The sequence below is a fragment of the Episyrphus balteatus genome, chromosome 2 (genome assembly GCF_945859705.1).
Source record: "Episyrphus balteatus chromosome 2, idEpiBalt1.1, whole genome shotgun sequence".
Taxonomy (NCBI): Eukaryota; Metazoa; Arthropoda; class Insecta; order Diptera; family Syrphidae; genus Episyrphus; species Episyrphus balteatus.
In genome coordinates this window covers 71372569-71388234 of record NC_079135.1, presented here as the reverse complement: position 1 = coordinate 71388234, position 15666 = coordinate 71372569, and the positions used below count along the sequence as shown (strand labels likewise).

Below are 15666 nucleotides of genomic sequence, written 5' to 3'. Positions count from 1 at the left end.
TAAATGTTTAAGGCAGAGTATTAGGAGGTAAAGAAAGACACTTTACACGGCTTTTGAGAAGTTTGCCGCAAAATGTAAGAGGTGGGAAATAATCCGCATTATCCTTTTTGGTGAGATATATATTGAACACTATTCTTACAATTTGGAGACAAAGCGAGTGATTGCACAGTATTAAATTGAATCTAAGTAAGACAAGCAGTCAAAAATATTCAACGGAGAAAATTTTAAATTAATACACTACATTTCAAAGATATTTTTAAGGGAATACATGCGGCTCCTAAGTTTTGCACACCTCATATCAAGTTGTAAGAACGGAATTGCAATTGCAAAATTATTGGGAAACCGCAAAAAACTGAATAGCTTCTATATTTTACTGTTTTCAAATGTTTGACCTTCAGACAAAATAAAGATTATGTGGATTTGAGTCGAATGAGATACAAATTTTATTTCTATCGGTTTCTGGTAGACAGGTATAACGGTTTAAAAACGTTGGACTTAGTGCCGGTTTGTTCACAGTCGATTATCTTTTAATCAAGGATTATTCCATACAAAAATCCTTGATTAAAAGATAATCGAGTGTCAACAAACTGGCCCTTATTCCATTCTTATAACTTACGGTTTGAAATTTCACCCAAAAGCCAAATTTGATAGAGTTTGAGTAAACAAAACAAAAAATGTTTTTGTTGTGGTCTATTTTTAATTTGAGTAAAACAAAAAATGTTAAAATAAAGATAGGTTCGAATGGTCATTCTTCGGTTAATTTTCAATGAAAAAACTTTTTGAACCCAGAATTTAATTTGTCTGTGTTTATTTAGAGCAATGCATATGACTATCTCAGATAGAAAAAAAAATACCGTTAAAATGTTTTTTTTTTGGACTGTTTTGGTATGGAATTTCTTTTTTCTAATTTTTAAAAAAATATTTTTTCAATATTAAATTTGATTTTCTACAGCAAGTTTTAAAATCAATTTATCAAAATTATGCTTTATTTACGTTAAGACATAATCAATAGCCTGAAATCCTGGATGGAAAAGCAGTTTAATAATTTCAGGCAATGTTCGAAAAAGGTTTGAACAAAATTGAAAGTCTTTGATTGCCAACATTTGATGTCAACGTTAAAAATGTTAAAACTAACAACTGCAGAAACAATGTTATTTCAAAAGTCGGTTTCGTCATCAATGTCTTACCTATAATTTTTGCTAATGATGATCAGACCTTTTGATAGAGGTATTTAAATTATTTATTTGCATATGTTTATCTAATTCGTATATGTTTGTTTGAGAAAAAAATTTTTATAAGAAGTCTGAAAAATGAAAAATTGTCTAAAAATGTCAAATTTTGAGATAATCGTATAAAACCTTACACTGCAATCGTTTGACCACCTCGAGTTCTATATACATACATTTTAAAGTTGTTCCAACCCTCCGTTTAGGAGATATTCCAAAAAGAATTTTTTTATAGCAACTCTCATACAAAATATCATTTTTTCTAAAATCCCCAAAAATTACTTTTTTTCAAAAATTCAAACGGCAATCGTATATTCACTCCGAGAAATGGATACACGAAGAAAAAAGTGTCACCATAAAATGAGATGATGCGCATAAATATTCAATTTCACCACCTTAAAATAAGGTGATATCCACTTAAAATAAGGTGAGTCCACTTAAACTCAGTTAAAAGATATTTTTGGGGATTTTGAAATTTTCAGTAGGTACACTGTGGTGTATGCGTAACTTTTGTTGAGATTTTTCATTACAAATTTTTTTTTTGAATATCTTCTAAACGTAGGGTAGACAAATGACAAAAATTCTGAATTTTTGAAAAAAGGAATTTTTGGGGATTCTTAGGGACTTTGAATTTTTAGTACAAAATTTGTTTTTTTTTTTATTTTAGGGTGGAATAACGATAATTTTTTGTTTGTAACCATTTCTCAAGGTGGACAAACAATAAATTGCCGTTTGAATTTGTGAAAACAAAAAATTATTTTTGGGGATTTAAAGGACTTTTTAATTTTCAGTAGGTAGATAAGTACACTGTGGTGTATGCGTAACTTTTTTTTTTTGTAATTTTAAAAATTTTGTTTTTTGAATATCTTATAAACGTAGGCTGTACAAATTCTGATTTTTTGCTTTTATCTATTTCTCGAGGTGGGCAAACCATGGCCGTTTGAATTTTTGAACAAAAAATAATAATTTTTGGGGGATTTTAGAAAACATGAGAGCTGCTATAAAAAAATTCTTTTTGGAATATCTCCTTAACGGAGGGTGGACAAACGATGATTTTTTGTATACATTACTTGAGGTGGACAAATGATAGCAGTTTGAATTTTTGAAAAAAATTGATTTTTGCGGATTTTAGGGAGTTTCAATTTTTCAGTTTTTTGAATATCTCCTAAACGGAGGGTTGAAAAACGATAAAATTTGGTATGTATATAGAAATCGAGGTGGACAAATGATTGCAGTTGGTTTTAAACGTCTATCCTAAGCGTTTTAGACGATTTTTCGAACTTCCTATAAAAAAAAAAAAAAATTGCTCTAAAATTTTTTAGAAGGGTGGACAAAAGAAAATTTTGGGTGGAAAAACATGGACAAACGAATAGACAAGTTAGGTTAAAAAAATTTTGAGGTTGCTGTTCTGGCTTCACGGAGCTCCTGTTGGAAACGCATTTTATTAAATGCCTCTTTAACTCTTATAGTATTTTTTCATGGTTAAAAATATTGATCATTCTGAAAATGATTTACCAAATTTGGAAGATATGCTTTTTTACTGAAAACGCTATTTCTTTACTACAGCAGGTTTAAACACGTAAAAAAAAAAATTTTTGTAGAGAAAAGAAATTACGACAAAGCGTAGGGAAAAAGTATGAAATAAAAATTTGTAATAATATAGAAGAAAGTGACAAAAAAAAGTTAGTTTACCTATTTTTTTTTTAAATGGGTTCTCATCTTTTAATACAACACCTTTGTAATATTATTTTATCTATCTCTGTAATATAATGCTTATTGTTTATAAGTTAACATTGTCAAAGTCTTGAATAAAATCGGCGGAGGCGAGTCGTATTCTTTACAGAAATATGTCAATTTATGCAAAAAAAAAAAAAAAAAACAAACGAAAAACTAATTAAACCCGGTCGTACATCTCCGATTTTGATGTTATTTTTTTTTAACACCACCCGTCGGTAGTTAAAAATACTTCCGCCGCCTTGCGCCGCTATAGGTTAAAAATTGCCGCTGTTGTCCGATTTTTTCGTTTAAATTGCATAAGTTATTACAAAGTGTATTAACTAAAGCAAGTTACTCCGCCGTACAATTCCAAGTTAATTGAATGAAGTGTTTTTGAAAAAAAAAAAAATACTTAAAAAAATATTTATATTTTTAACAAATAATGAATATACCTACTCGTATCATTCAAAATTTTTTGGTCATAATTATTGTTAGTTGAATTTAAAAGAGGAAAAGTTATTTGTGCATTACATTTTTGAAAAAAACAATTACTCAATTTCATTGATTTTTTTTTAATGATAGGTACTGACAAAGTAAACTAGAAAGGATATTAAATGAAAAAAAAAACAACTTATTATTTAAATGTTTAACTTTGAAATAAAGTTAAAATTACCTAAGTAAATTTTTTTTTTTTTCAAACACTTCTATTAAAAAAAAAGTTCTTTAAAAATGAAATACTTTTTAATTTTTTTAGCAAACCAGTGTTTCAAAAACATTTCATTCAATTAACTTGATTTTAATTTAACAAGAGGGTTAACCTTCTAGCTTTAAAAAAAAATTGAAATATTTTTGTTGTGTTTGAAGTCAATTTGTGATAAAAATTACATCTACCGCTATGGAACCTTGTCCCTTAATCACATAAATTTTAGTTTTCAAGCCAAGCAAGCTGACAAATGGTTAGACTCCCCATATTGTAGTTCCAAATATTCTATTTCAAACAAAGTTTTAAATCCGACCATCAACGAAAAATACAAACAACGCGTTAAAAAGAACGATGACTTACTGACTTATGAAGACTATTTGTTGTACGAAAAAATTGTACGTTTCTGTTCAAAAAACAATCCTCAACAGGCTTATTACATAGATCTTTCAATTTATTGCATTTGTTTTCTATTAGGCTCTTTTCCTAAAAATCCTGCTGTTAAATTTCGTATATTGTAACTTTTTGTACTCAAATATTTCTCGCTTAATTACTTTTAAGCAACCCAAAATTTACTAAAATTAACATTTGATATTCATATTTTATCTTTACGCACAATTTTTCCTATCGCTCATGTATTTTATAATAATACTTCTTTCAATCAGCATTATTTAGTTATAATATCATTGTTAAATATATTATATAGAAAACTAAATTAATGACTCACCTTTTTTGCTGTAAAATAATCAGGTCTGAGCTGCTCTTGTATTTCCTGTTCCGGTTTATTAGATGGTGCTTGAACCGTTGAGCGGAATCCATCCAAAACTCCTTTGAAAGTAAATTTCTTCATTGTTTGTAAAAAATATTTTTAAACACTTTTCACGTATAGGTATTATAGTAATTTTTATTTTAATTTAATATTATTGAAATTTTTTGTTGAGATTTTTTTTTTTTTTTTTTTGACTTTTAAGCAATTTTATTTTGGGTATTTTTATACTTTTTTTTAAGGGTAGAATTCACTAATTTTATTTTTTTACTAACACTTTTCATTAATTTTTTATTAAGTAGACAATTAAAACACCAACATATTTTTTTAAATTAAGGTTCATTTTTTCTTCTTGTTATATTAATTTAACAACACATACACTAATAGATTTTTTTGTTTTGTTTTTATTAGTTCGACAAGAGTTTACTATCATTTATATTTAGGATTATTTTCAGTTTTATTTTTGTTAAATCAATTTTTTTTTTTTATATTTATATATATGTATGTATTTTATATATAGAAATAAAACATTTATTTTACTACTTTACATTTATATCGAAGAATGTTGTCTACTATACATTCACATCAATTAACACAAACACATAAATATATATATTATATGTATTTTTTTATATGTATATATATATTTTTATTAATTTTACATATTATACTTAAATATATATATATTTCTTTATGCAAACACTTATAACACTTACGATATTGTATTAATTTTGGTTAGAAACTTTTCTGTTATTTTTTAAACTTTTAGTTATGTTTTTTTTTATATTATTTATTATTTATTTTTCATTTTATGTTTAAAAGTTGAGCCGAAACAGTTTTTAATAGCTTGATAGAGATTGGTGCAATTATCCGGATGTTGTAGAGGTTATATTTGTAAATTTACAAACAGCTGGAAAACAAATTGAAAGAAAAAAACGAAATAATTTAATTTAATTTTGTTCACACAAATTTCAATGAAAATAAGTTTTTCTTTTTTTTATTATTCAAATAAATACTGGCAAAGTGTTTTTTTTTTATCAAATTGAAAACATTTAAAATTGAGAGGAGCACCATTTATTTTTGTACAAAAATTTATATTGCATTTTAGGTCATTTTACGCAGGACGAAAAAACGCAACACAAGATGGAATGTTAAAAGAACAATTTCAGGGTTGTTTTTGGTCACAAAAATAAGTTTTTTTTTAAATTTTTTTTGTAAATTGTTAAAATTTAACACCAAATATAATAAAATCAAACTTAAAAAAAATATTTATGCTTTTTTGAGCATATATAAATTCAAATGAAAATAAAATAGGATACGTCGTCCTTCGCGGCGTTAACTAGAATGTCCTGTTTGAACCAACATCACCCAAAGAAATAAACACCCATACATTCTAAAATGGGATATTTTCTTATTTTGTTCATTTTGATGAGAGTTTTGTGTGTTGGTATGTTTGAAAACTGTACAGAAAAGCTGCTGGTTAAAAAATAAGGAGACACATTTCCCCAATATAATCATCATCAACATCATCATTATTATTATCATCGTTTCAAAAGCTTAGCTGTTGTCCTTTTTTGTGCCATTGAAGATTCAATAAGTAATACTACTCTAATCATACACACACACACATGCAAAGTCATGTGTGTGTGAGATGAGAGTAAAAAAAAAAATCAAGGATATATTTGATTCTATAAAATCAGGAAGCAGGTGCTTGTCCCACTCTCGTTTATTTTGCATATACTTTTAGGGATTTGTCTCTTCCATATGTGGAAGAAAACAAATCTAGGTACACAAATGTCCTTTGGTTGCAAAATAAAACAACAAAAATAAATAAACTTCATAAATTAAGCTTTTTGCTCTCTCTCACTTCTCTGCTCTTTTATATACCAACAATGTGCACTTATACTAAGAAAAAAAAGGATATGTGGATGAGTATTCCACCCACGTTTATATTTGGCGCCACAATTCATGTTTTATTAGCATAGGTATCCTGAGGGTTGTTTTGAAATCGCACTTGGGCTTTTGTGTTTTGAAAATAAATCGGAGATCCTTGATAAGGATATCGATAAAGGATGTTTATTTGTTCCTATTTTTTTTTTTATGTTATATTACTCCTTCTCTCTTTTCCTTTTCTTTCACATAATATCCTTTTTTACACGTTGCAGGATTTTACTAAAGTTTAGCGCATGCGAAATCTCAAGCAATATCTGATAGTAGCAGAGTAGGTAGGTGCTGGTTTAGGTAGGTTAGTAGTGCTGGCTCTCTTGAAAGCGCATTCAAATAAAGCAATTTATATTTATGTATATCCAGACACAATTATCATTATACAAAAAGATATCCAACGTTTTTAGAGATTAAAATTTTAAAGGACGCCTATATCATAGAGAAAGAGAGCAGCAGCAGCTCATTCCTCCTAAATCTCCGAAACGGATTTTGATTTATTTTAAATTTTTTTTTCACGTTGTCGGTCGGTTCTACTTTGTTGTGTATATTTTCGCAATGATTCTGCGCAAAATTAAATTACCTTATGTATGAAATCATCGTTGTCAGCTTTTTTGCTGAATAAATCTCATGGATGAGGGTAAAAAGGGGGGTAAAAGAGGGATATTACATTCAGCACATGAGACAGGATCTAATGCAAATACCTTTGGTGATGGTTATTGTTTACTTTGAGCACGCATGGGAGTAGGGATAAAAACCAACAAGTGAATTTATACCACATGTATGTTGTTAATATGTACAGGTAGGTAGGCTGTATATGTACATTATGTATGTAATTGTTTCATCTATGCCGTTATGTGACACATTCTATAGTTAGATTGACAGATTTTTGTTGGTTTTTACTTTTTTCTTTTTTGCTTAATGGAATTTTGTTCAAAAACCATGAAGCTTAAAAAGGATTTCCTTTTTTTGTTTTGTGCAAATTTTTTCACGCTTCAAAACAACCAGCAGTAAATAGTGGTTTGGAAGTTTTTTGTAATTTTTAAACAAATAAATCCCTTTGTCAATAGACAATAGTGAAAGCAAAACTGCGCCGCGCCAAATTGTGGAAGTATTTGATGTTTGCCTAAATATATGGAGTTGAAAACTCGTGAAAGATTTTCGACTACTAGATAGAAGGTCATTGTGAATGAATGAATACAAGAAGGAATTAAAAGCTTTAAGGCTGTATGATAGAGAAAATTTTAAAGGATTTAAAAAACAAATCCATATAGGCTCTGCATCAATAAATGACATTAGTTGAGGAATTCATTGATGTGATAGTGAAAAGAAACAGTGGTGATTACTTGAAAACATCACTTAAGTCGATTAAAAGTGACTAAACTTAATTCTTAAAAAAATACTAAACTACACAATTTTAAAGTTGTAATAAAAAACAAAAATTAATTAAAACTATTTAAATACTTTTCAAGAAGAAATACATGTTACGTATACACCCCAGTGACCTACTCTTATACAGCCCTTTTCATGTAAGAGCGATCAACGATGAAGCAAATGAACGGACAATTAAAATTTGATGTATTTCTAAAGTAAATTTTTTAACAAAAACTGTATTAAACAGTAGCAAAGTATTAAGAAAAGTTAAGATAACAAAAATAATTTAAACTAGATTTCTTAAAAACTCTCGTCTAAAATCGGGATGAGTTCTACTGAAATTATCATTTCTGAAGAGTATCGTTCTTGGAGATCTTTTCGAGTTTGAACATTTCTGAATTTAGAAATATGTAAGTCGGATGAGGCTGCAAGCATCTGGAATAAATCTGCATTCGATCGATTTTTCGAAACCTTACATGTGTTTTGGTACCTACCTGTATTTCTTTTGTAATCCTTACCACAACAAAAATATAACTGTTTAAAAAAAAAAAACAAGTTCTCTTATCGTAATATCAGGCTGGCACAAAAAGCACTGAGATATAAAAGTGTAGCTAGTTCTAAGGATTGGTTTTATATTTGTATCAAACAATTTTCGCTATTGATTTTAACAATCGAAATTCGATTGATACAAATTAGATATTTCCTTTGCTTTAAAAGTTTTGCAATAGCAATATTGAAAAAAAGGATCTTAATATTGTAATTAAAATAGTTCTTTTTACAAGCTTCAATAAAAAAAATTATTTTTTAACAAAACTTTACACAAAACTCTGAAGATTTTCTTAAGAAAATAATTTTTTCTTCCACTGAAATTATTGATTTTCTCTAAAATTTTGATAAACCTATCCTTCAAACTTTTTCTTCAACAATAAAGGATGTTGAATGAAGAAAAATAATTTTATATTTAAATGCTGAACTTTAAAAACGAAATTTTCTGTGAAAATGAAACACTTTTTGATTTTTTTTTTATAAACCATAATACGTACATATTGGCATTCCCTTTTCTGAATTCAAATACAAATAAATATGGCCAGCAAATTTTTAAAAATACATCCATATTTTTAGAAAAGACATGTTGAAATATTTTCAATAAATTTTTGTTTTTCAAAATTCTGAATTTGAAAACCAGTTTTTCAAAAACACTTCATTCAATTTTTTTAATTTTACATATATGTACAATAAACGTCTAGCTTTTTAAAAATTTGTATTTACATAACACTGGTTTACAAGGGTTTTGTTGCCGAAACAAAAATATACTTTTCTGAAGGTTTTTGGTATGCTGAAATCGAATCCGAAGTCAGAAACAACTAATCAGCTCCCGTTTTTGAGATATTACCGTTAGAAAATGCAAAAATACGTTTTTTTGAATTCTTCGGACCTTATTGTTTTGTATAAAGAAAATTGTTTGAGCATATTTAGTAACGGTTTCTATAAGAACTGTTTTCCATCTTTCGACACCTGTTTAAATCTTTTCAATATCTTTTATATTGCCCGAGATATCTCAAACTGAAGTAAGTGGGTTTGGCTTCATATATCATAAAGAAGATAATGACGTTATAAAATTTATAAAAATACCAAACAACTTAGGATATCTCGGGCAGTAAAAAAGATATCGGAAAGATTTAAACAGATTTAAAAAGGTGGTAAATAGTACTTATGAAAACCGTTACTAAATATGCTCAAAAAATTTTCTTTATATAAAAGAATAAGGCCGAAGTACTGCATACTCTAAAGGTAATATTTCAAAAACGGGAGCTGATTAATTTTTTTTGACTTCGGATTCGAGTTCAGCACACCGAAAACCTTCAGAAAAGTATATTTTTGTTTCGGCAACAAAAAAAAGTTTAATTTTGTTAACCAGTGTAATAGGTATACATAAGTATATTGTAGGTGTTGCCATTGTTTTCAAATATTTTTTTTTTAGTTTGAAATCAATTTATGAGAAAATTGTATCAATCGAAGATTGTCCCTCACACTGTCATATATTTTTTTCCTTTAATTACCTATACTAGACAATCTTTAAGTATCATATAATTTATGAAATTTAAGCAAAATTTTAGAGAAAAAAATTTTTTGTTCACAAAGTTCTTCCATTAAAATTAAAAAAACAATACGGCAACACAATCAAATTTTTACCTTTAGAGGTTTAAGAATTTTTATTTACCGACGTTTGAAAAAAAAATCATCAAAATCGGAAATGTTTCTGGTTTTTTTTAGCGATGTTTTTAGCTTTAGTTTTACTCCACTGTTAGCCTAATGAAATAATTTACATATCGTCGCCTCAGTTGCAAAGTGTCCTATATCAAAATTTAGAGTTTTTCAGAAAAGCGATTTAAAATATTTTTTTTCTTAGCCCTCTGGGGTCGAATTACGGCATACGATTACGATCATACGTTAATCGTATGCCGTAATTCAGCCCCTGATTTTTCAATCGTCAGTTAGACTATCAGAAGAATAAATGTCAATATAAGAAAACTTTTATCCCTAAGAATAACTGACTATTGAAAAATTGGCCGTTAAAAAAACTAATTTTATTGCGAGGATTAAAAGTTATAAAAAAAATAAAATTTTATTTTATCATAACGAAGAAAAAAATAACAAAAATAATAAAAAATTATTAAAATTATTTTTATTTTAAGTGGAGTGATTGAATATAATTCAATATAAGTTCAAGTGACCTCAACTCCAAAAATTTAGTAAGGGTACAACAGATCTAACTGATGAGCCCACTGTCGTACCTGGGCGAAACGCTTTATAAATTTTTGGAGTTGAGGTCACTTGAACTTATATTAAATTTTATTTTATCTGTTCCAGAGAGAGACTTACTATGTCATTTCGCATAAAAATAATTACTATTCTGAGTGTTTTTTCAGCAATGCTTGAAAAAGTGTCGTTTTGCATTGAAATGAAACCAATAATTTTGTTTATTTACACAGATGGTTCCTACCTTAAATGCAAAACAGCATTATGCCCTCACGCCTTCAGTTTAAGAAGTATTTTAATGAAAGTTTGACCAGGAAAATGCTAATTTCAGTTTTTAAGTGGAAGCCACTTTTGGCCAACTATATAAACTAATACCGACAAGGGTCACTATGGCGTATGTGTAACATTTTTTTGTTAAGGCAGAAGAAATTATTAGGTATTAAGCTCGTTCTAAGCTAATAAAAATTATATCGCTAACTAAATTTTAAAACATCCAAAACCTTCCAATAAAACTCTCTAAAGTTTCCTCTATCAAAAATAAAATTTTAAAAAATAAAATGCACGACTGGGATCGCACGTACTTGCTCTTGCAGCTCAAAGCACTTTTATGTTAGTCTACTTGTAGATTTTAAAAGCTGGATCTAAATTTAAAAAAAAATTGATATTTGGGAAGAGCCTTTTAGGGCAAAATTATGTTAAATGAAAAAAATTTTTTTTTGTTATTTGACTTTTTTGAGAATAAAAAAAAATGCAGTTCTATTGCCACTGCTTTAAATATTACGTATACAAAGTTTAATCAAAATCGTTAGAGCCGTTTTCGAGAAATTCGTAATATCGTATTTTTTTGTATGGGAGGTATACGTTCTAAACGAGATATAAAAAAACAAAAAAGACTAACTTTCAGAATTCCATAAAAATCATCTGTACCAAATTTGAAGAAAATCCATCCACCCGTTTAGGCTGTGGAAATGTGTACAGATGGACGCACAGCCGCACAGACTCACAGACGTACAGACGCACGGACGGAATTGCGAGACCCACTTTTTTGGAATTCTCCATCATCGTAATGTTGGTTTTGATTAAAACCTCAATTTTTTTTTCGACACGAAACCAATACTTGCCCTATAGAGCAAGTAAAAAATTGAAACTAAGTTAGATGTTCAAATATTTCCATCTATGGATTGGGTTAACATGGCATGTTTAAAAAAAAAATTGGATACAATAATCTCTAGAGACTCTTAAAAATAATTAAACCCTTGTCGAAAAATCCATGACCTATTCAAGTAGACTAAACAGCCCCCGATACAGTCGTTTACTCCTCTCTCTCAAGTATCCACCTTTAATTTTCCCTTCAATGCACCAATATAAAAAAAAATAACATAACAACAACAACAAATAATACAAATTCTTCTGTGGTGTGAAATTCGAAGGCTGAAGTTTGCCTCTTTGGCTAACTTTGTGTTGAAGTCAATAAAGCAATTTACGTTGATGGGGTGGAAAATAATTTCGTTGATTACCCTCATAAAATAAGTTACTGACTAAAGGAAGTTTTTAATTACATCCGAGAAGAGTTTTTTTTTTGTTTTCTGTTATTTTTTTTTAACAAGGTTATTATTGGATTGGCAACGATGCAAGACAAAAGAACACAAAAAAAAAAGGAAAATCAAATTCAAATATTTTTAATTTAACCCCTATTTCATCTCTCTCTTCTTCTTTTACAATATTAGCCTCTATTTTATACAGTGCTGGCAAATATATTGATAACACCTTGCCAAAATGACATTTTTTTTTTTGAAATTTATTACGTTGCCAAAGATTTATTGAACTGGGTGGCAAAATATAACAAGTGGAATTACCATTTTATGATAAGAATATTGGAGCAACTCATAATTATATGGCTTTTACTTTTTGAATAATAGTTAAGTCAAGAAAGGGCAAATAAATGCAAAATAATGTAATGCCTGAGTGTTCATTTGATATCCCTCTTATTTATTTTCAACCAATTTTCTCTTTGCCAAAAATAACTTAAGGATATTTAATTTTTTGCACAGTCTTGTGAATATAAAATCTATAACAAAAAAAAAAAAAACACAAAATCTTGCTTGTCTAAGGCCTATTTAAGATTCAAAAAATCGAATCAGTAAAGGTTTCCAATAAGGATCAACAAACAAAGCCATAAATCTCTTAAACTTCTAATTTTTCGATTTACGAAATGCAACTGACAGTTCAGGAAGTAAACGGATATAAATTTAATTAGAAAAAAAAAAAACAAAGAAAGTAAGACGAAGGTGATAAGCGATATTTATCTCTACTCCTCATTGCATGGAATCCTCATTTAACTGCAGATGTTCTTGAGTAATTAATTATGGACACGATAAAGACGTTATTGAAGTCATCAAAGAGCTTTTAAGACCAAAGAATCGACAGTGTGGCGTCTTTAGATAACTATGGTGGATAACATTGAGAGGATTTAATAGCCTTTGGTCAGACTGTTAATTGAAATTTTATATTAGAATATCTTTTGTTTTTTTTTTCTTTGAGTTTGTGCAAAAATTATGTCATTAGAAAATCAATTTTGAAATATTACAAGAAAAGGGAAGTTGGGGGTTTTGAGTCATTTTAAAGTAAAGACACTGGCTAATGGTTTTTTTTCCCGATAGTGAGGGAAACCGTTTAAGTTAAAATTTGGTTTTTAATTAAAAAAATAATAATTTTATGCGTAAAATGAATCTTTAAATTCTGGAAAGTGAGTATTTCATGCAATTATTATCTGGATATTGGAAAACTTTAGCAATTATGTTGAAACACGAATCATTTAAAAATCTTTTAATCTTTCATTCAAACGATTATCTTAAGCTGCGAGTTATCAAAAATATATGGATATCGAAGCACGGCACTATGAAAGTCGGCCTAACAATCTCAAGCTATCGAAACTAATACATATTCTTACACATACCTATGTATATCGAAGGGTAAATCAAACTTTTGACAATTATTCAAGTGAAAAATATTTTCAAATTCTCAAAGAAAATCACCTTACCTACAGCTTGAACCACATCAATTAATTTTGTTTATAGTAAATTTAGGGCCATTTTATTCACTATGCTTCAACTTGAAACAAAAACTCTAAAGTTAGCTTACTTGAGAGTTGTTTTCAAATCAACAGTTGAAACTCAAGTTAAAAATTAGTTTTATTCTAACTTCTCTCCTTACTTCTCAGTTAAAAACCTAAAGTTGATCTACTTTCAGTTTGAAAAATATCCCTGGGATATTTATGACAATTTATAAAATACTGTCAGTTACAAAGCGTTATTATGAAGTCTGTGTGTCATTCAATCAAAAATGTGTGTGTTTTGTTTACTTTTTTTTTTTAATAATCAAAAAATGAGTGAATTTGAAATGTTATTAAATGTGGAAATATTTCAGACACCAATTTCAATAAGCAATAATATTTTCTAAGACATTTATATTATACATCAGAAAAAACAGAAGAATTTATTTTCCGCAAAAAAACCAAGCCTCCAGAAAATCAAATAATTTTCGTCACAAACTTGTATTTATTCCTTTAACAAATACATGCAAAATATTATAATATGCAATTTTCTTCCTTTATGAACTAATTTTCTTAATAATAAAAAGATTAGCACAAATTAGAACATTTTTTGTGGTTATTCAATGTTGTCATCACTGCATTTCGCTTTGGCATCTCATAAAAAAACCAAAGGCTCCAAAGTTTCCATTATCTTCACTACCCGAAAAAGTTCAATTAACGGAACATTGAAGTTCATATCATTCCTATTTCTCACGGTTTTTAAAGAAAACAAAATTTTGCCACAAAAAAAATAATAAAATATGACATTTCGAAATAAAATCTCAAGTTTGCTCAGCAAACTTCTGTATTTTTCAAGAGTTGAGAAAATTTAAAGTTGAAAAACTCTAGATTTGATAATCGAAAGTTCAAAACGTAAAATTTTATTGAATACAAACAAATTCTCAAGTTGAAACAAAAAATCCTTAAGTTGTTTTCAACTTCGAGTGAATAAAATCGCCCTTAATCTATGATACGCAAACCAAACTCTAAACAATTCTTAAACTTTTACTTTGCTTAAGTTAGCAAAACATTTAAAATAGAAAGATTTTTTGTGTATAAAACCTACTCTGCAAAGGCCCTAATTCTGAATTCTGGTAGAACAGTGAGTTTATATAAATTAAGAATAAAGTCGGACCAAAAACAGAACCCTGTGAAAAACCATTTTCAAAATTTAGCACATTACCTACTAAATATCTAATTAACAAAAACTCTTCGTTACCTATACATCAAACACGATTTAGAGATGACAAAAAACAATGTCATCTTTTTTTGACATTTATATGTAGGTACTTTTAGGTTTGCAAAATCTGTGTATCTACCTGACAGTGTCCGGCTAATCATCGACAAACATTTCACTTAGGTACCTATTGTTTAAAATTTTAAAATCCTATTTATTAAAATGTGGTTTTTAAGTTTTTGGCGAACAATAAACGATTATGCCTATACTAATAAGTCTGATAAGTTTAACTCATTAGAAAATTTACCAATATTTAAAAATAATGTTTGGAATTGATTTTTTGGACCATTTATTAAGCGTCGAGTCACATCTGACTCCTGACCTCTTAATTACTCTGGCAACACTGCTACGTGACATAAATTCAAATTTTCCCGTTTTTTTCTAAAACTGTAATTATTTTTGTTTTTGTAAATTTAAAAAAAATTAAAACATTAAACCATCGAAAATTTGAGATTTTAAATTCAGGGGGCGTGGTGACCGCCTATTTTCGCTGAACTTTCATCAAATATTACAGAGCACTTCTGAATACGTAGAATCTTGAAACTTGGTAGAATGACAGAACTGGTAGTTTATACAAAGGAAAAAAAAAATTTAATTTAAGAATTTTTTGCGGTGTATCCGCCAAATTTCCCATCAAATATTATACAGCACTTCTGATTATCGTGTAGAATCTTGAAACTTAGTAGAATTTTAGAGCTGGTATATATACTATACAAAAGAAAAGTTGAAAAATAGAAATTCTCTACTCAGGGGGCGTGGGTCTCAATCTTTTGATATACAAAATATATAAAACACTTAAATCTACGTAATACAATCACACAACTGCATTAAAAAGCATAGAATATAGCTAGATTA

General features: G+C 28.2%; 1 protein-coding gene across 8 annotated transcripts in view; it reads right to left on the bottom strand.

Annotated features, from left to right (window-relative positions):
* Window positions 1-4849, bottom strand: part of LOC129909972 (syntaxin-binding protein 5) — a 298435-nt gene extending 293586 nt beyond the window's left edge. For 3 of the 8 annotated variants that reach the window (XM_055987164.1, XM_055987162.1, XM_055987163.1), the window contains exon 1: window positions 4370-4843. In XM_055987164.1, the coding sequence (XP_055843139.1) occupies window positions 4370-4492 (123 nt within the window). In that variant the 5' untranslated portion in view covers window positions 4493-4843. Of the gene's footprint in view, window positions 1-4369 lie in introns of all 8 variants that reach the window. The other 5 variants (XM_055987165.1, XM_055987166.1, XM_055987161.1 and 2 more) reach the window with 3 other exon arrangements.
* Window positions 4850-15666: the final 10817 nt, after the last annotated feature.